General features: G+C 35.6%; 2 protein-coding genes across 3 annotated transcripts; one reads left to right on the top strand and one right to left on the bottom strand.

Annotated features, from left to right (window-relative positions):
• Positions 1 to 1,123: 1,123 nt before the first annotated feature.
• LOC110840638 (CD63 antigen) lies at positions 1,124 to 8,249 on the bottom strand. Of its 2 annotated transcripts, XM_022085802.2 has the most exons (6): positions 8,095 to 8,249; positions 7,885 to 7,981; positions 7,574 to 7,762; positions 5,975 to 6,145; positions 4,842 to 5,054; positions 1,124 to 4,295 (listed from the first exon to the last, which is right to left on the bottom strand). In XM_022085802.2, the coding sequence occupies exons 2-6, from the start codon at positions 7,945 to 7,947 to the stop codon at positions 4,230 to 4,232; spliced, it is 702 nt and encodes a 233-aa protein (XP_021941494.1). In that variant the 5' UTR covers positions 7,948 to 7,981; positions 8,095 to 8,249; the 3' UTR covers positions 1,124 to 4,229. The 2 variants fall into 2 exon arrangements, with proteins under 2 accessions (XP_021941494.1, XP_087205307.1); XM_087349181.1 differs by lacking the exon at positions 8,095 to 8,249 and having other exon boundaries at positions 7,885 to 8,087.
• Positions 8,250 to 12,404: 4,155 nt separating this feature from the next.
• On the top strand, positions 12,405 to 21,496 carry Tsp29Fa (Tetraspanin 29Fa). Its single transcript, XM_022085847.2, has 5 exons — positions 12,405 to 12,661; positions 16,415 to 16,603; positions 17,209 to 17,379; positions 19,238 to 19,465; positions 20,883 to 21,496. The coding sequence occupies exons 1-5, from the start codon at positions 12,596 to 12,598 to the stop codon at positions 20,949 to 20,951; spliced, it is 723 nt and encodes a 240-aa protein (XP_021941539.1). The 5' UTR covers positions 12,405 to 12,595; the 3' UTR covers positions 20,952 to 21,496.

The following is a 21,496-nucleotide window of genomic DNA, read 5'->3' as shown; positions in this document are numbered from 1 at the left end:
TTCTTGAATTGTTACTTGGAACTACCATTGTTTGAAAATAACAAGATTATTGACTGATACAGGTTATCCTTCCTATCATGAGACCCTATCCTGAGCCAGTTGAAAATTTCTAGCCCATCTTTTTAAGATTCATTCCATTATTTCTTAATTATACTCCTCAAGTTTTATCTCAGAGGACCTTGATACAGTTTGCATTCATAATGTAAAAATAATTTTGCTATGGAAATACTAAAGAAGTAAGCAAACACTCTGACTTAATTACATGTTCTTCACAAAACGTTCTTAAAATGAAGGGAAGACAGCCCATGTCTATATTGTTTCTTTAAATGTATTTGGAAGACATTTTTATTGACAATCAATGGTAAAAGTTATAGGGCAAGTTTTGTATTGGTTTTTATCAGTCCAACATAATCCCTATGTAAAGTTAAACTCAAATCTAACTTGGTTTTCTTAAAAATGGCTCATTTGGGTATAAATAGTATGCATACAACATAGTACAAGTCTTGTTGAGATCCACAACTTCCATTTAGGTTTCTAAATGGTAAATACTTAATGAAATAAAGGAAAAACAATTATAGACCACATGCATGCCCTATTACTACAGTTAAGCCATACCTTACCTTGTATTACATCCATTCCTGCAGACCATATTGCAGCATTAGAGTCTCTTAACATTTATCCCTTAATCATTCCATGAATATTCCTATGGTTTCATTTTCTTCCCCTTATTCTTGCCTTCCTTCAACTGATACATCCTTCTTTTGGTCTTCTCATTTATTTTCAGTCCCACTGCTACTTTTCTTGACCATTAGCATCCATTCTGATTACGTGTCCAAACTATAAAAGTCTTTACACCTGGTTCTGCTGATACAAAATAAACTCCAATCACTTTTCAACTTATGTACAAGTGTACATGTCTAGGACACCAGAAAATATCCTACATGCTAAAGGTCTAACAAAAACTCTTGAAAAGGCAGCTAAGAAGACAAGCACACTGCCACTGAATATAGACACTTTCAAGGACATCAGTCGCAGCAAAAGCTTCACTTTATACAACTCCAAAAATGTTGATACCATTAATTGGAAATGATTTACCAACTGAATGCAATGTCTGAACACCAAACATTTTACAGTAATGTTTTTATTCTCTTCATTTAGTAACCATGTAATACATTATCTCTTTAAACTACAATGCTAGAATAGATTTTACATATCACATTTAATATTATGGAACATCAAAAATCTGTGGCAACTGCCATGAATATTCAGAATAATGTTAAAATTAAAAATGTATTCACTGTATTAAGTGTGATGGCATTAGGATACTGGTCATAATCCTATATGCATTGTGATTTCTTTATCCATGACAATTGTATGAACCAAGAAATACCGAAAACTACAAAATAAAGTGCTTGTTCTCTCATTGCTTTGACTAAAATTTCCACCACCAAGTGCACAGCTTTACACAACTGAGATTTAAAAGTATCAGTGAAAGAGTGCAATTACCTCACTAGATCAGTCTTAAATGCATACTTACGCCTCCACAGAAACTAAACCAACCTTCGTACAGATATATGTGTAACAATTGTATTATCAGTAAAATTAAATTTAAGTAACAAAATTGCATAGAAATATTATATAAAGAGATTCATTATGCAAATACAAAACTCAAGGTCAGACAATACCTGTAGCTATATATAAACCACAAGTTTTCAGAAACAAAGGACAACCGAGATACCAAATTCTACAAAACACATGAGACATTACTATGTATTATACGTGTAAACTAACATAGAACTAAACTACAAAAACACATCTAGAAATAGACTTATACTATTAATTTTATGAGAGCAAAATACAGTAAAGTCCTTTATCATACTTTATCAACTTCAAAGTCATTCACCTTTTTCTGTAGGGCAAATAGCTTGTAATACCATACAGTATGTTGCATCAGTTTCATCTCAGACCTGTACTGAAAGTAAGAAATGTGTAAAATGGCCAGAAAAAATTTACTTGAATTAAGGACCAGGAACTGGTCATTATAATAAACCCTACCATATACTATTTGTCTGTATGATATAAAATAACAGAACATACATCTGGAAATATTTCCCTCCCATGGCATTTTACAAAACCTACTAACAATATTTTCAAATGTCTGTATCTCCAACAAAATATACTGCCCCTTCACTACTAACACCAGTTTAAAAAGGTTTGGAAAAATAGCCAAAGTTTACTCTATGAACCAAAGGAAATCTGTAAATTAATGTGCAAAGTGAGATGACTTATGGCAGATGATATAAAACAGAATGACAGAATCTGCTGTTCACTGAACAAAATGGAAACCAAATCTTCATGACATTCACAATAACTTACCAATTTCAGACAATCATTTAGAATTGGTTATAGGAAAATTTGATGCACTACTGCTTTCTGATATACTATATTTGACCTTGGAAAAGCAAATGGTGAAAGAATATTTCAGAGACAAATAGTACGCATGTGCCAGACAACTTTGATGGTCAGAGGAGACAAATTAATGAAAGTCAACATTCACAAAATTTTATCCCTTCCATCACAGTTGAGGAAAGGGAAATTGCATGTAAAGTAACATGCACTGGATCCAACAGGTCTAGGGACATATAACACAGAAGTCCTGATATCATCCCCACTATGGAAACAAATACGTAGGATACAATATTAACAAGTTTCTCAAAGAACAGGTTGTTATTAAGTCTATGTGTACATTACAAGTTCTTTTTTATTAATTTTTAGTCATATCACTTTTTTTCCAAACCTAGCTTAAAAATGGAGAAAATGTTACACTGAGAATTCCTAACAGATTTTATATTAAGCACTATTAAGTTACAATGAAGAGCACACTTATTTTAGGCAGAAATGTCTACCAAGCAGACTGCATCTTTCCTCACCAACAAAGGTCAAGTACCATGTTCCAGGACAACATGGTAAGTTTTATGTCAAGTGGAACTTTGAAGTAGTGCTATGAACTACAATCACTCTTCGTCAAATGTAAATCAATATGAGCACAACTTAATGAGAACTGGAACTGATAATATATATTTGATATAGTTCTGTGCAGTTGTTTTAATTACCAAAGAGAGAATGGCTGCATAATGAAATGGTATGTCACTGATCAACCATACACAACAGCTTCTGCACTCTCATCAACTTTATCAGAGGCATTACTTTTGTTCACAGCATGTTCATGAATCAGAATATTACCACAAAGTAAAAATAGTCATCAAAAATGGCTTAGAAATTGTTTCACTAATGCCATTTTATGAACAAAGCACCCATCTAGTAAATTGGGCACTTTATTTTTCTTAAGGAATAACTGAGTTGTGTACCTTAAAAAAATTATCCAGAACTGAATCTTTATTTTATCACCATGAACACACTCTCTTACATGGAAAAAACTAGTGGCTTGTAATAGTTTTACTTCCAGTACAAGTCTGAAATGAAAATCTTCAGTTATAAAATTTGAAAAATTGCCAAGTGTATAAAATAAGCAACAAACAACTATTAACACTATATAAAAGACACTATTGCCATACGCGTTTCAACCTCAAGAGGTCATCATCAGTGGCATCAGGGAAATTAATTCATTTAATAAAATGGTTTAAACTGTATTTACAAATTAAATAATGAATAGGGTAGTTAAGAAAAGTATTTCAAGCGACACTGCACTAGATGTTGGTATTCACAAGGGTTGGACTCTGCACTTAACTATTGATTGGATGGTCTGGTGGCCGTAGCTGGTCTGCGGCGAGCTGTGGTTGTGCCTTCCGTACCTGTGAACTCTGGAGACCAGCTATGGCCACTGGACCAACGGATCAATAGCTAAGTGCAGAGTTCAACCCTTGTGAATAACATCATCTACTGCAGTGTCACTTGAAATACTTTTCATCAAATGTCCTATTCATTATTTATTTTTAAATCCAGTTTAAACCATTTGATTAAATGAATTAATTTCCCAGATGCCACTGATGATGACCTTTTGAGGTTGAAATGCGTATGGCAATTATAGTGTTAATAGTTGTTTGTTTGCTTATTTTATATTCTAATACACTACACGGTATGCAAAAGTTTTAAGATTGCCAAGTGTTTTAATGAATCGTTCAATGCTTCCATTTCCAATGATTATACGAATCTGTTCAGTTTACTTTTGAGACATGTATTCAATCTTTTTAAGATTCAATACTTTTAAATTACACAGTTTCATATTCCTTCCGAATGGATTTGGCCAGGCAGCAGGCAAAAATCACACCAATCAACTGCAACAAATAAAGAACAGTCTTTTAAGTTTTCTGGAAATATGGGAACTGAGGAATAATTGTACTTTGGTGGAAACACAATTTCTTCTTCCCCCACCCATGCCTCATCTTTTCTTTGGAAATCTCTGCCTTCAATTCTGATGACTTTTCTAATCTAGGTAGGATAGAAAGCCAACTAGTAAGGAATTAAATATATTTCTGGGGAAAATCTGACAAAATATTAAACTGAGAAATGTGTTTAATAAAAGTTATGCTCTGTACAACATTTGAACGAAGTTCACTAATTTCAAGAAAACTGTGTTATGCAGCATGATTAGTTACACAATAGACTTGTACATTCAATGAGGTACAGAATGCATCAGGAAGATCTGTACACTCCAGAGGAATATATCTTTCCACTCTCGGTTATATTCAAATATCCCATATAGTTTTACGAGTTGTTTTCGATATTAAGACTAATTCCCACTAACTGATTTTAATATTTGATTAGTATGCATTTACTGCCTGGTTAGTACAGACTTGCTGTTATATGAACTGCATATTTACCTGAATGAAGGCAACACCAATTCCAACTCCACCCAGAAGAAGAGCATAGTGTTTGACTTTATCTTCCAGTAATGACAGGCAACCATCAACATAATGATCTTTGTTACTATATTCACATGGAGATGCATTGGGACAGCAAGTATCAGGCAGGGTGTGGTTCTTGTAGTACACGTTAAACCAATCTTCAGCTCCGTTAGTGCCACAGCAAGTCAGCTAAGTGAAACAGAAAAAGGAAATAAATGCATTATCAATACGTATAACAAACCCAGGGGGAGCATCACGAATAGCAGTGGCTAGTTTGAATCTGTCCCCATCAAATAGTTAGGCCCCACGATCCGCCCTTTTACTCCAGTTTGACTGCTAAAATCATGTTTTACTCTCTGCAACTAACTTGGATCCAAATATGTTCATACAAACTTAGCAACAAGAAAAAAATATAAATCCAGTTTTCTCTGCAATAAATCAGCAAAAATGTGAAAACCCTAACGATCAGATGGAAAGATTTAAACATTTTCATAAAAAAGGGAGTAATTTGGCAGTTCAATGTAGATGTTGCACTCAAGGTATACAGACATCACTCATTTCCAAATTTCAGTCTAAATTATAAGTAGTGACATCATACATCCAGACTGTGGAAGAATATCATTTTGGTAAAAGAAGCTACAAGTAAGGAACTATGTTGTAAACATCAACTAAATATATTATACATCTGGATGTCCAATCTGTTCGATCAGTTGTGGATGAATAACAAAAAAGTGTGAAAATAAAGTCAAATTTTGAAGATGGCCATCTTCTGAACTGTAGTACAGTAGACAACATAGCACAACCCAGAAGACAGCCATCTTTGAACTCAATGCTATAAGAACCTCAAATTCTACAAAGTAATGTTTTTTTATACATTAATGTTTTGAGCATTTTCTTCAGAAGTACCCCAGTATACAATACAATATACTCCATCACTGTTCTCCTGCGTGTCTTCAGTTGCATGTCATATCAAATCCTCAATTATATATACTGTTTGTATCTTCATAACACATGGTCCATCTACGCCCACAGACCAATCTCATCACCTTAATAAAGTGACCACATAAAACAAGGCAAGACAGCCAGCTACTGTGACATACTGTACTTACATCATGCTGCATAATATCCCAGGATTTTGTGACCTCTTTGTTGTAAGAGTATTTGCTCATCGATTTGTTGAGGGCAGTCTGTAGCATACTTTCAACGTCATCCTGTAGCACATAGCCTGTGATACCACCAGCCAGCTCAAGTCCAAAGAGAACAAGAAGAAAACCTGCAAACTACAAAGAAGTATGGTCTTTAACACATCCAGTGTCACTGCTGAAGTATTTGGATTTCAAATGAAACAGATATGGAAGTTAGTTTAAATACATTAAACAAGGCAGTCATAAACAGCAAAGTTATAAGTATTCAGCCTGGGGTTTGGGCAAAAGATAATCCTTCACTGTAAAATATCCAGTGTTACAAATCTATAATGAAGACTGGCTCACAATTATGTCCAAATGTGGGCTCTGGCATTAGCAGGTCCCACTGTTCCAGTCCATTTGAGCCAATGTGTAAGAATCATGCCAAGGGCATCATTGCATTCAGATTATGAGGACTGTGTCACTAATGATCTACAGCTTGTCAACACTGAGCTTTGCTCTACTGAGATTAATCATATGGTCATTAAGGTTTCATCATTAGGCTTGTCCTGTATTAGTCATTATGAGGTTCATCTGGTTAAAACCACGTTCATTAGAAGTTATGGAAGTACATAATGATAACTCATAAAAGCTTGTGTCTGATAAACAAAGATTCAGATTAATGTTTATTCAATTTTCTTTTTGTTGGAATACCTTTTCTACAAACATCCCAACCCATCCTTCATTAATGTCTTAAATGAAGTACAGAACTTTGTCAATAATGAAAATGAGTTAAATGTATTTCAGGGTTGGGTTCCATTCTTCTCAGCTCATTTTGAGCTCTTCTGATAGGTATGCCAACGCGGCTGAAAAGTATGAATCATAAAAGAAACCTGTCTAAAATGAAAACTGCAAAAAAAATAAAAAAAGAATCAAGAAAAATGTAAAGTTGCAACATATCTCCAACAGTAATTTTATAAAAATACCAACAGCTGTTATTAAATGTATGTCAGTCTACCACGGTAACTGACAAATGTGTTTCCATCTAGAGTAGATAATCTTCAGTGTCCACATCTCCATTTGGTTTGAACTATTGTTTAAATATCTACAAAATTATATATACTGATTTTAGAAGTTATTAACAACAAAGAACAGAATTAAACTTTTAAAATCTGAGTATACTCAGTTCCTTACCATTGTTTTAACAAAATTAACATATTTTACTGTGTAAGAAGATCACCAGATAAAATATGCTGTCACTCTACATAAAATATATATTTTAGATTTCTTGCGTCTTTGGTCCTTTACAATTATTACACCACTGTATTTGTATACTTTTGTTTCTCAAAATCTATCATCATGTATGTAATGTATGTACATACAGTAATATGTGCAAAAAGTGACATACTGCATATATTACATAAGCAGGATGAAAGATTGCGATACATAAATTGTACCAAAAAGTATACAAATTAAGTGACTATGGTGTACTGAATGAGGTGTTCAGAGAGCTACTCCTACTTTAATATAACCTCAAAAACAACATCTTTAAATAAGAAAACCATAGGAGCCACATTAACTTACAGTCATGATCATGCAGTGGTTTTCTTTAACAGCACCACAGCAACCAAAAAATGCAACCACGAAGACAACAACTCCCACAACAATGAGCAAAACTGGACCAACGAAGAATTTTCCATGAATGAAATCCGTGTAATTGGAGTAAAAATTCTGAACAATGGCACCAGTGACAAGAATTGCAATGCCAGATACCTGAAATGTAGAAATATAGTATTAAAACAGCAGATATATAGTGAACATTTTTAAGTTGGCCAAATAAAGTTCCTTAAATTTTGCACATAAAATTTTATAAACATACAATTACATATACTTACGGCAAATATAAGGTTAAAAACAAATAGCACGTATTTGACACAGGTCATGCCGCCGGATACCATTTTGATATCAGTTAATCTTCTCTTTCGTTTAAATCTGAAATAGAAATATATATATTTCAAAGATAGATGTCCTCGAGCTTTACAAATAAACTGTAACAGTTAAATCTTCCTTATATGTACGGTAGAACCTTCCAGCATTCAACTTACACAATATCCGCCCTACTCTATGTCAGATGACAAGCTCCCTGGAATTCTGTATTAATACGCATGCACAGACAAATACGGTGCGCACTACTTTCGTAAACAAATAATAAGCAAAAATAGCCCAGTAATTGCGCAATATATTTGTTAACATATTTTTCTGGATACGTTATATTAATTTTAATTAGAATTTATAGAACTGTACTGTATTTCAGACTTGCACAGGAACAATCGAGCACGTTAACAGATTGCAGGAATTGTACCTATGCAAGGAAACAGTTGTGAGAACATGATTTATTATGAAGCGGGAAAGTTAAAATGAAGATGCACAGAAATTTGTGTGGGCTATACTAATGGGATGCTGTTCACGGCGAATTTCTGATGCATTCATAGTCTATTGTGTATCCCCAGTGTGATGCGAGGCCTGGGGCGAAGCAGTCTATGCAGTCCTATCCTTAAGATAAGTACAATAAAAATAAGAATGTAACCTGTCAATTACTGGCGCCCGCAATGTATTGGTGTTCGCACAAATGAATTCTTATTATACACTTATTGGTATTGTAATAACTAATTACTTTATTCAATTTGTTCTCAAACAATGAAAATATATCTTTGTCTAAGATTATGTTCAGTGAGATTTTAGGTAGACACTTTGTTCTTACCAGCATGTCCCGTTGAGAACAAATTAATGAATTTCATATTGTTAACATTTGACTCCCTCGTCCAAGTTTAAATTTAATTTTCTTCGTCTCAAGTTAATTTCTAGACTACTCCATTATGTGTAATAATACTATCCGTAACAGCCAATGTGATATTATTTATGAAAAGTTGAATCTGTAAATTATGATGTGTTTTACAGTCGTGAGAAATTTAGAGTGCGGATTAAATGATCCATACTTTCCAGATCTCGGAACGTGTTAGAAGAAGCATAATACTGCCAGCTTTTCGATTTCAAATTATGAGAAGCCATTTTAGTCATAGCATAATAATTTTTACGTGTCAGTCAAAATTTTACTTTTGACCTTTGTGAACGGCTGCGGAATTCCCGGAATGTTTCTACAAATTTTAGTATAACTCATAAACATTCAAATTCGTGTACTCATTTTTATGTTTTAGTACTGCAGCATCATGGTGGTTCTTGTTATAGCAAAAATTTGGGCAATGGAACCATCGACTACAGATAAAGACAAACTGTCCTCAAAATTACACTTTTTTAATAAGTGGGATGTTCAAATATGACAACATCCAACTAAATTAAAATGAACAAAATATTGATTACGTGATGCATTTATAACATTCCAAATTTACAGTTTCATTGTTGTGCATCCACGTTTCGGTGAGCGCCAGGATATCGGTAACAGTTATCACTGTATCCGTTGCTATGTCTTGCACATGAGTTTTTAAACTCTGTACATTTAGAGTAGTCATTTTAGACTCTTCCGTATAGACGTATTTACGTCAAAAGAAGACAAGCCTAATTCTCTTACACGATTTCACAAATGCAGATGAAAACATTAAATGTGATGAACAATAATGATAAATAGAAATCCCTTATCTCAAACTTTATTTAATTGTAACAGACCACGATGTCCACCCGCAATGACCAATTTAATCAAAACTAAAATGGAGAGAGTGGAGGGCAGTATCACAGATTTCTTAATAATTCTTATATAAGATAAGTAATTGTGATATTCTAAAACGTTTTTAACAGCAAAATATTATCTACTCTACGACGCACTTCTACAAGCGATTCACAGCTCAGCTCTTTCCACTATAACGAAAGCGGATTGTTGACGGCAGTAATGAAACACAACAATGCCGAATAAACAGATGACATAACAACTAGTTTCTTAGGTAATGCATAATAAATGAGAAAAGAGCCTTAGGTCATGCTCAGCTAATATTGTTGCAGGCGTGTGTTAGAAATTCGAATCCTTTTTCTTGCATTGTTATGCACGCAGGAGTTCATATAAAAGCTGACCATTGTCGGTCCATATTTACACGTTGTTGGTATGGATCTTACACATCTTTTAACGCTGTTTTTGTCGAATGACCCTTCCGTATAGACGTATTTACGTCAAAAAAGGTTGTCTCTACGCAGTGTGATTAACTTTGTAAACATAAATTTGTATCTACAATAAATAAACATCAATATAAATGAGAGGCATTTCAGGTTCCCGCGCTGGGGAATTGCGCCAAGTAGTCTGGTAGAAATTTGCCGACGTTTACCGCCCTGATGATGGAGGCAACAAGCACATATGAAACGTCGGTAAACTTCTACTAGACTGCACGGCGCAACAACCCAGAAGACAAACCGCCTTCAATGCCAATGAGATTTGAAAGGTCGCAAAGAGAAATGGAACGCCAGTTGTACGTTTTCACCGAGATGTTTTAGCCTCCTTTCTTTACTTTATCAGGAAGACCGGATAGACCAGTGTTCCTCGACTCGCAGTTCGCAGAACACTCTCTGTCCACGCCTTCATTTATGCCAGTTCGTAAATTCCATCTAGCGCTTCAGGCGTTTTCTTATGTCGCACTTGAAAAAAATACTGCTTTACGACAATCGCGTTCTTTCTAGTCTCATTTTTGTGATTAAATAAGTCGGGTAGCTCAGTCAGTATAGTGACTTAACTGTTGAATTTTGTTCTAACTCCAAAGTAAGGTATCAAGTTTTATAACAACACAATAATTGACAAAACTGCTTTATGTATACTGATTTTCAGTGCTTTTTAAAGCAACACGGCTTTAGACTACCAACAACGAACGTATCACGGCAGGAGCTTACACAGAGCCTCTGGCTGCTACTGAGGCCTACGCTGCAACGAAAAACTTCTGCTCAAAATACAAATAAATGTGCTGCAGAGTTCCATCTTGGATGAAGTTAAACGATCATTGGATTCCTTCACAGAAAGAACTTGATTCGAATTAGGGCCTTCTCTGTTGCCCTGGGGACGGGAGAATTGACCATTAGCACAGGGAACCACTGAACTCGTGATCATTCACATCTGATAAACGACTTAGGTCAGTGCACTGCTCGAAGATATCCGTCTAATCCCTGTTGCTTGTTATCTTATTAGTACTATACACACAATTTCCCGGGCGATCTGTCAATATTTAAACGATTACAAGGGACGACATTAACAAAAGCAATGTTTTATTTAAACGATTTTCGAACAGGAAATTTTTGAGACTCAACGACGGTGAGTATGAGGACGATGCTTTTTGGTTTTTGTGCTGTGTAGTCTGGTAGAAGTTCACTGACGTTTCAAGGGTGCATGTTGCCTCCATCATCATCGCCCTAATGATGGTGGCAGCAAGGACCTCTGAAACACTGCTAAACTTCTACCAGACTTCACGGAGCAACAATCCAGAAGACAGACATCTTCAGGAACTGTCTGTAATGAAGAGAGGCCAACTGAATGGCGAATGAGGAAACCAGAATTAACTACGCTCCATTTTCATTGTCAGAAAAGTTAAATGAAAGAAGTTAACGACGATCTGTGCATGCATTTCGATGAGAAAGCAACGAATATCGAGTATTTCGAGAAACCCCTTGAAGAGTAGGCACTTGGAAAAGAGGGATCTAGACAGGAAAATAATATTAAAATAGATCAAATACAGGCTATACTGGACTAAACTGAATTAGTTCAGGACCGGGGCCACTGATGGAGAATTATGTTACCTGTGAGTGACCGAATTTGCAAGAATGTGCATTTTATATCAATTATTTGTGGTTTATTTGCCGATATTGTCAGCTCTACAGACAATAGAGTTGAATAATAGGTTGATTAATTACAAACGAACTAGAAAGGATATGGAAGGTAGCGGCTGTGGCCTAATTTAAGTTACTATCCCAGCATTAGACTGGAAGGGCTGAGCAAACCCATGAAAACTCTCAGTGAGGATAGCCGATCTCCAGGCCGAGGTTTCAACCAGGGACCTGCCGAATATGAAGCAAGAATGCTACCTACTCTACCGCGACGTTTGATGTAATGCGTATTTTAATGTAATATAAAGCTATCCCTACACCAACCTGCTCGTCGTGAAATAAGAATAAACAAGCACAAAACGCCAGTCGTACTGTTGCGAAGATTAAACACAGCTGCCATCCTCCCACCTTAAATATCTAGAGGACATGCCCTTTATAAAGCCTAATCAAATTCCAAGTAGTAAGAAAAATATGTGTGTGTGTGTGTGTGTGTTACGACTGACTTTGCTTGCGCTTTTCCGTCAGATTACCAACACCACGTGGCTAGGGACCCACTGGCGCGACTAGCCGCGTGCGGCGTGTCTAGTGTTGTCGCGCGCGGCTAGTCGCGCCAGTGGGTCCCTAGCCTAACACGGTTCACGCCATTACTCTCGTGACTATTACTGTGCACGCTATACGTCGGAATTGTTCGCCACGTACTTTGTGTTCCAGACAGTGATAATTACGTGTGTGGTGTGGTGGCTGCTGTACATTACTCCATTATTTTCGGTGAATTTTAGTGAGATCGCTTAAGTTACAATGAATTTAAGTGGTGGTCCAGCATGTCTAAAGTATCTTCTCTTCAGTTTCAACCTGTTATTTGTGGTGAGTGTAATCATACTTAAACTGCACTTTGCCCTTTGTCGAGTATGTGAAAAGATAATGTCTGTGATGCAGTGTAGCCTGAATATTCATCATAATAATGTGCTGAAATTAGCTTAAGGCCACAACCCCTGAATTTCTGTTTGTTGTTTAACACGTAACTCTGTGCAACAGCATTTCAGACAAGAACGTTCCGAGTCAGTAGTAACAACGAATTATCTTTGTAGGTACTTCGCTACATACTAAAATTAAATTTATTTATGTAATATATGAATAAAAGTAAGTTTGTCTAAAAGTACAGTGGTTACAACATAAGACATATGATTCCATCGCAGTCTAAATTCAGTAACTTTAAAATTTGTTTCTTGTTTCTTTTTCATCTTAAGCGTAAGTAATGAAAGCAGCTGCAACAATATTTTTAGGAAAAAAATCAGTAACTACGACTTACATAAAATCGCAAAGAGCACGTTTAGAAAATATGTGTACTCCAAATGGAGTATCGTACACATTTCCTCTCTTGTATGCATATTTCTTTCGACAAGGACACGTTTCAGCCATTTTTCATGAAACTTGATTACAACTCGCCAAGTACAACAAGGAAGCTAGGTCATAAGATAAAGTATAATATGTGGTAACTTTTATCAGCCCCCAAGGCTGTACTGTTATAGTAGCTATAAACTCTGCCCCATTTGCACAACAAACCTTGCTCAAAACAGGGCATGACTTGGTGGTACCAAACGTCAAAATGAGCATGTTAGTATTCTTACTATTCATTTCCTGAATGTCTTGAGTAATTCGTACTCTGAGATGGGTTCGTCATGTAGCACTCATAGGGGAGGAGTGAAATACGTTTAGAGTTATGGTTGGAAAGCTTGAAGGGCAGAGGTCATTCGGAAGATCTGGGTATAAAACTGGAGGATATCAAAAGTAATGTTTAAGAAATAGGGCAAGATAGTGTAGACTGGGGTCATCTGGTTCAGGGTACGGACGAGTGGCAGGCTATTGTAAACATGATAATCAACGACGGGAAATTTACTGACGAGCCGGGCGACTATAAGCTTCTCAAGAAGGGCCCTGCTCAGTGGAGTTGGTAAGATCTTGGGTTGGAATCTGACTTGCCTTGAAATAAAAACATAAATCGGATTTGTAGTAACTATTGAAGTTGGCTAATGTAACGAATTTTTCTGCACTTGAGATAATCTGTTTACTGGAATGATGAAATTCAGACAATTCTTGTTTAGTTCAAATTGATTTCTCTCTCTCTCTCCCAGACAATAATGGTATCGCTTGTTTCACATGGATATGAAACCCGGTCTCTTACTCCAAAGGAAGAACATAACTTTCAATTATAACGAAAATATCTGGACCTAAGAATGATGAAATCGACAATTCAGAATACTACGTAACAAGGAACCATGGTACTTACATAGGTCGCTTTGTAATGGTACAGTAGTGGAATTTAGGGGATTGCGATAGTCTGGGATGCGAGCGATAAAAAAATCGTGCAGGATTTTGGTTGAGAGGCTCACCGAATCCAATCATTATGAAGACCGTGAAGATGTCAGCTACATCTTAGGCAGAAAGCTTGAGAATAGCTAAGTATCGTGTCCAGTTGTGGGCGCTAGTAAAGACGATAAGGACCTCTGTGTTTTAGTATACAACAGTGTATTTCTTTTGTAATGAATTGGAGATTCTCAAAATTGATGATTGTATTTTGATAGAAAGTTCAATATGTTTGCCGACTTTCGTGTGTAGCCGTTGTTTTCTTTAGACTCTAGAATTGGAGGACAATTTTTAAACTTCGTTTTGAGTACTCAAGTTATTCCATTTTGGGAGAGGTCGGAATTGGCGATGCATTATAACCGTTCCACATTCTCGAACCGGTTTGCTCAGTGTTCGTCTCAAGGGTCGCTTAACGGGCTGTTGATTGAAGACACCTCACAGAGGTAGAGAGTCAGTTCCCGGAGGATCTAGAATGGTATATCTCTCCAATTCTGATATCGAAACGTCCATCTCCTTCGAAAGTTCTCTCTACAATTCTCTCACACAAGACAGTCCTTCGGATATATGTAGTTATACAGACTTAAAATATTTTCTAATAAAGAATACAAATCATGTGTAGCAAAACTTCTCTTGCACTGCCATATACTTTATTAAATCATTTCAAACAGAATGAATAGCCTTCTCACTAGGCTGTACACCTGCATTTACACAAAACTCATCGGCTGTCAATCTCAACACGCATGCACAATGTCTACTCTCTTAAAGGCAACTCCTTAATACTAATATTTTGAAAACAATATCACGACTTGCCCACGCGGCCTTCCGTCAAAAGAATAAAGTACAAAAACACTTTGAAAGAAATTAACAATTGGGATATGTGAAACTCCTTAATCTTGCAAGTCCTAAATCGCAAACCGACGCCAGACATTGGAAACTACCACATGTCACAGGTCATAAATGCCAAACTAATATAAGCCGTAAAATACCAACAATAAAGGTGGAGTGTGGACACGAACATCAAAGCAAGGTTTGCCCGGTTACAGCATTTTAACATATGGTCCCCAGCTCTGACAATTTGATTAGATAAGGACCGTGAAGAAAGTACAACTGACACATTTAAAACTGTTCCTAACGAACATTCCACGTGAATATACAGTCCGAGACGTGGCCATTTGTAAGAGAAAATGTAAAATAGAGTACTACTGGAAACGTGAAAACTTGTACTTGCATATTGTTTCATTTTTTTCGAACACAGTATTTTTCACATATCTGACTGCAAAATACTGTGTGAGAACTGGATAAAAACGGCTCTAGATATGATCCAACGTCTCTGGGCTCTACAAAAATTAGGAAATATATTGAGATGAAAACATTTCTTTCCTTCTTCTCTTTTGGGCATGGTGGATGATGAGGCTATATCGGAATGACTGCATAGGAAAACCCTTGTATAATTCAGGTCAGGATTCAATGTCGCTCGCTCTACGTGTCACAAGATACGGCTTTATCGCACACGAAGCACGTGATCGATGACAAACGACGTAAAAGTGCAGAACACGCAAAAGAATGAATGGGATGGCCTTACAATGTCGAAGTTGAACAAACAACCACAGAAAACGCCCGTGTGATGAAAGTAGTGAAGGTGGTTCACACCATCTATGTCAGGGGTCCTACATTTTTACGACCTGGGGCCAATTCACTCTTACCGTAGCCACCTGCCAATTTAAATAAAGATAGTTCACTGAAATTTAATGAAAGTTATTAAAATTCTACTAAGGTACAAAGGCAAATATTTCTTTAACTAATGTTCATATGTAATTCTTTTGAGATTAAATATGTAATGCAGGCAGTGATGGTGTATCATACAGAATGATACAGTACTATTACAAAAATTTGAATGCCTGAAGATGCATGTTGTATTATTCTTCAAAATATTCGAATCGACCAATATGTTCACACAGCTTCACAACCCAGGACAATGGCGTCTTCACCACAAGAACCAGAAATCCCCAGTGTTTTCCTGTTATTATTATGGTACCCAGTGATTTTTTGATCACATGACACTTGCCAATGGATTGTATCCTGAGCCATTGCAATGCATTTAACATCTTCACACACCATTTTAATATTATTCTGTTGCCTGTGCATAGGTCCCTCAGTAGTATCATCCTCTGAGGTTTTCTTCCAAATATTAAATGAGAAAAACTTTGAAGCTGCTGAAGTTACCCCTTTTTCCTTTGTTTTTATTTGTTTCAGATCACAGGTGTTGTGGTTCTCTGTGTTGGAGCAGTAATTCAATCCTATTATCACAGCTACAGTTACTTTCTAGATGACAAATTCTTCTCAGCACCAGCGCTACTTATTGCAGTTGGTGCTATTGTACTCATTGTTTCTTTCTTTGGGTGCTGTGGAGCTGTGAAGGAGAACCACTGCATGATTTTGACAGTAAGTATTTGAATTTCAGTCTGAATAATGCAAATCAATGCCTTACTACTTACTCAACCACAAGGTCCTCCAGTTGCTAAGGATCAAATCTGACTAAATACCTATTTTACAAATTAATTTTAAAATTATTATATCTTGTTCAGTACACAACAAATGTTTGCTTTCTGCTAAAGTTCAGGTGCTCGTGGGTTGGCACTGTAATCTACGGACCTCCCCAGTTATGTTACACTTGATTTACCCAAATCTAATTTTCTTTAGAATAAAATTATGTAAGTCACTGCTTGCACCAGTTCTTTTTGTTCAAGCAGTCAGTACAAATTAAGGTGTGTTAATTACATGTTGATGCTAAATTATGTTTATTAACAGCAAAGTCACCAAGATAATAAAAACAATTAATACTTTAACAGAACACATAATATTTGCTGATTTGAGGTTTTCATGTTCCATAAAAATGTGAAATTTCTTGGAGAGAAACAATTACATATTTTTTAAGAAATATCCCGCAACAAAAATTACTGTTCTTCACACTGAATAATAAAGCTTCAGAAATTTTAATTCCTTACCCTCCAGCCTGATATTAACTTTTAATGTGTGGTTTTTGTCAGTTCTCTGTTTTGTTGCTTGTGGTGTTCATCTTGGAACTGTCTGGAGGAATTGCTGGATATGTGCTCAGGGACAGTGCACGTGATTTCCTTAAGGGAAAATTGAATGAAAGCATGCACAAATATGACAGCAGTATTGAGACACAGGAAGTTTGGTTTGGCCTACAGACAACGGTAAGTTGATTACAATTTTTGTTGACTTTTGACTTAAGAATGAAATGCTGAATGAATAAATACGAAATTGGGGGAAAGCAGGAGTAAGAAAATAAAGCAGCAAGGGAGTGAGGGAATTTATAAAGAAATGAATGAGTGAGGGACCGCAACATATATTAAAAATTGAGTGAATGAAGGGAAAACTGGAGTGAGCAAAAGAGTACATGTGCAAAGAGTGGATAGGCGAGGGAGTAGATGTAAATAAGTGAGAAAATATGGGTGAGCAAGGGGTAGGTAAAAAGTGACAGTATGCAGAAGAATGATGGAGAGAGTGGTCGAGTGAACAGTTGCGTAAATGAAAGGATAGAAAATGAGTAAGCAAATGAATGTGGGAGAGAGTGACTGAGTAAGGACTAACTAAATGTGTGAAAAAATAAGGAAATGAATGTTATAGTGACTGTTGGTAAATAAGTGAACAATGGAAAAGAGTAAAAGACTGAATAATTAAGCATGTGATAAACAGGCAAGTAAGTGAGTGAGTGAGGGAGGGATGACCGAGTCAGGGAATCAATGTTCATGCGAGAGATAAGTGAAAAAGTAAGATCTTTCTCTGTTGATCTCATCCCACATTTTTTCAAGCAGCACTATGACCTTAGCACAGATTTTTATATAAAAATGTTTAATCTTCCTCACACTTCCAACCCTACATAAAATATTGTGTTCATATCTGGTAAAAATAACCTGATACAATATCCCACACACCATAAGAGTCTGAAAAAAACAAAACAAAGATTTTAATAATTTTAGACATGAATTTCATATAAAGAATGGATGTGTGTTAGCAAGGAAATTGTAGGCACAAAAATTAAGAAGTTGTCAATGATTATTAGTTACTAATAAGTGTCTAATATGGCAGATAAATACATTGGACTTAAGTTCCACATATAAACTATCACACAGTTTTACTAGAATAATGCAGTATTTCAGAGGACAGGCTCATTTTTAAAAATCATGTTTTGTTTGCCACATTTATTTTTATTGCCATGGAACAAAGCTATCCATCTGTCAAATGTAAATGCCATATATTAAACGTTAAAATAATATACATTTCCAAATTCATGCATTTTGTTATGTCATAAATGCTGATTTAAACACTGGAACTTAAATATCTGCCTTAACTAATGGTATATCTAACTTTCAACTAAAGCATTTGTAAACTTAACATAAGCTCACACTAGATACTTATTTTCCTGGGACAAATCTATGTTGAGTGCCTGATTACTAATTTCTAAGTTTTATTTTACCTTACTGACTCCCTCTCTAAATAAATTATCATAATGCATAAAATGTTGTAATTTTGTATGTATATTATGCATTTTATAACCAGACAAAAGTGTAGTTAGAACTCTATATGTATCAGGGGTTTAAAGTCTCAGCCTGTGTGAATACTGAAATTTATGATAGAAAGTGCACTTAACCTTTAAAAATTAGTTGAGACTGTGATGTACGATAAAAGTCACCTTTTTGGATCACCTTACACAATGAAAACCAAATTACATCTAACAGGAACTGGCAGTGCTCTAGGACTTGGAAAATTTTGTTGTAGCAGGGAAAGTGCTCTGCATTCTTCAACATCTTTTGAAATTACTACAAAATGGCAGTCTGGAAGATCCTGTCATATTTAAATATAAGCTTTTCATTCATTTTAAATTAAATATTGTTCATATTCTTAAAATTCACACTTCTTACATCTAATTTTATTCAGATGAATTCCTATCATTTTATTTAGAATGAATATCAATTGCAAATGAAACCTAAAAATCAACTCTGTTCACTCTGAAAATTATAAAAGGACAAAACATTCATGTACTTGTTTCAGCTGAAGTGCTGTGGAAACAATAATTACACAGACTGGGAAAGTGTCTTCCACAACACATCTCTACCACTTTCATGCTGCCCACGATCTCATGGTGCAGTTGGTACAGATGAATGCTACATAAATTCAACAAATATTTATGAAGACGGCTGTTTGAAAAAGTTTGGTACATATGTGATGGATCATGCTGCAACACTGGGGGGAGCTGGAATTGGGATAGCTTTTATTCAGGTAAAGTATTTTGCAGTACAGGATGTTTTTGAGGAGCATATATCCATTCAGCTGCTTAGTAGAATGTCTACCTATTATTTGGAACCTGAATTCCTGGTGATAAAGAAAGGTTGTATATCCTGTTCTACTTCAGTTAATGCTCTAAATATTTTACCCAAATCGTACGTCTTAGTACATAGCTGCCAACAGTAATTTTGTTTTTGCATTGTTTTATATGGATGATAACTTCAATTACAGTTATTATTATTGTTGCTTCTATCTACTACTACAACATATTACTTTCAAAGAGCAAATATGACAGAATACGAAAGAACACAGTAGAAATTTAACTTATTAAAAGCCATAAGTCTTGAATACTATTGTTTCCATTATAATGTTTTCATAAAAACATAATGGAAACATTACAATAATCCTGAGGTACTGAGTCTGCTCTGAGCATCTGAAAATGTTTCCTGTTATAGAATATGAAATCTCACAACTGTTATAACTAAAAGTCTATCCTGGATCCCAACCTGAGTTGGTTCCGTCTGGTACACATCTTCACAAACTATTTATTTTAGCTTAATGTCAGTGCCGGGATGTTATCACCCAATAAGTTAGCAAGCTGTAAAATGTCATGACTGCTTCATACTCTATTTTTCTAAATTTCACAGTAATCCTCCCATTTAATGTCATTTTATCCATGCAGTTGAAAAAGTGTCATTAAATAAAGTAATATATCAATGTAATATAATATTAATACATTCTTCCCAGGCTACGAGATGTGCAAGGTGGCAGGGTACCCTGAGGACGAGGACAGTTCTTGAAACTTTGGTGTTTTCTTCATTAAACCACCTTAAACAGCTAGTAGCCTAACAAGAATTCATTATATTTAGATGCCATGAAAGCTTCAGATCATACATAATGTATCAATGTAATAATTTCACATATTTATCAACCCTCAAGTGACAGTTTGGTATGCATTTAATGTTTTGTGAATATTTTCTTGTCACCCTCAGTGGACTAGTGGTTAGCATGCTCGCCACTGGACCCAAGGTTCGCAGGTTCAAACCTGACAGAGGACAATGGATTTTTAAGTGCGATAAAAATTCGTAGCACAACTTCCTTCGGAGGGGAAGGAAAGCCAGCCGTCCCATGTCGTAGATTTATGGCATGTAAAAGAACCTTACAAGCAATTGTGCAGAGTCAGTGAGCTGGTAACTTGCTACTCACAAACGCACACATCAAAAGACCAAGGAACCCTCAAAAGTAGGCCCTATGCTCTTGAAAAGAGCGATAGGAAATAAAAAGCAGAAGATTGTCGTTCTGTTGTGTTTTGATCATTAGTTGACAGTTGTGTAGACAAACTGTCAACCTAATGATTATCTTGTCATTTCCACTGTATATACAAAAAATTGCATTGTTTCTTCTGTTTCAGCTGCTGGGTGTTACTCTTGCTTGTCTGCTGGCAAGACACATAAGGAGAAAGTATGAATCTGTTTCATAACTGTAAAAAGAAACCTTCCTTCAAAGTTCTTGACTTTCAGAGCACATGATTTGTTGCATCCTCCATTTGGATCACATTACATACCAGACAGTAATTTTGATAAGTTGTGTTATGTATAAATTAAATTTAGTAAGTACAGGTCCCAGTAATTTTCAGTCTGTCATGCAGAATGTGGAAATCCATAACTTACAATCATAAATTATCCCATTTAGCAGATAAGCCATGCATGCAACCGAAGTAAAATCGTTATCTGGATTACATGAATTGTCTGCATTGAATGCTATGTGAAAACTGTAAAGTGGTCAGAAGATAAAAATGACACAATTTCAGTGTAATGTTTTTATACTGAAGTATATTATATCCTAAATGGAGGTCACCTTGTTCACTTTATTGTTAGTAGATTTCACAGCCAGATATATCAAGAGGTGGATACGGTACCTCAGTCACATCTGAACAATGATATGAAAACATATTTTTGTAAATACATATAAAAGTTGTAGTAGAACTGAGTTTTTGAATAAAAATCTGCAGAAAAAATGGTAAAA

Source organism: Zootermopsis nevadensis, unplaced genomic scaffold (genome assembly GCF_977971745.1).
Source record: "Zootermopsis nevadensis isolate Lab colony 2312 unplaced genomic scaffold, Znev_1.0 Znev_ptg000015l, whole genome shotgun sequence".
In the NCBI taxonomy this organism is placed as follows: Eukaryota; Metazoa; Arthropoda; class Insecta; order Blattodea; family Termopsidae; genus Zootermopsis; species Zootermopsis nevadensis.
The sequence above is the reverse complement of the archived record's forward strand: the minus strand, read 5'-3'. Positions and strand labels throughout refer to the sequence as shown.

Coding starts and splice junctions, on each gene's coding strand:
- LOC110840638 (XM_022085802.2), bottom strand. CDS start 7,947: ATGGTATCCGGCGGCATGACCTGTGTCAAATACGTGCTATTTGTTTTT. Junction 6,146..7,573: donor ACCACTGCATGATCATGACT/GTAAGTTAATGT, acceptor ACTTCTTTGTAG/TTTGCAGGTTTTCTTCTTGT. Junction 5,055..5,974: donor GGGATATTATGCAGCATGAT/GTAAGTACAGTA, acceptor TGTTTCACTTAG/CTGACTTGCTGTGGCACTAA.
- Tsp29Fa (XM_022085847.2), top strand. CDS start 12,596: ATGAATTTAAGTGGTGGTCCAGCATGTCTAAAGTATCTTCTCTTCAGT. Junction 16,604..17,208: donor ACCACTGCATGATTTTGACA/GTAAGTATTTGA, acceptor GGTTTTTGTCAG/TTCTCTGTTTTGTTGCTTGT. Junction 19,466..20,882: donor TTGGGATAGCTTTTATTCAG/GTAAAGTATTTT, acceptor CTTCTGTTTCAG/CTGCTGGGTGTTACTCTTGC.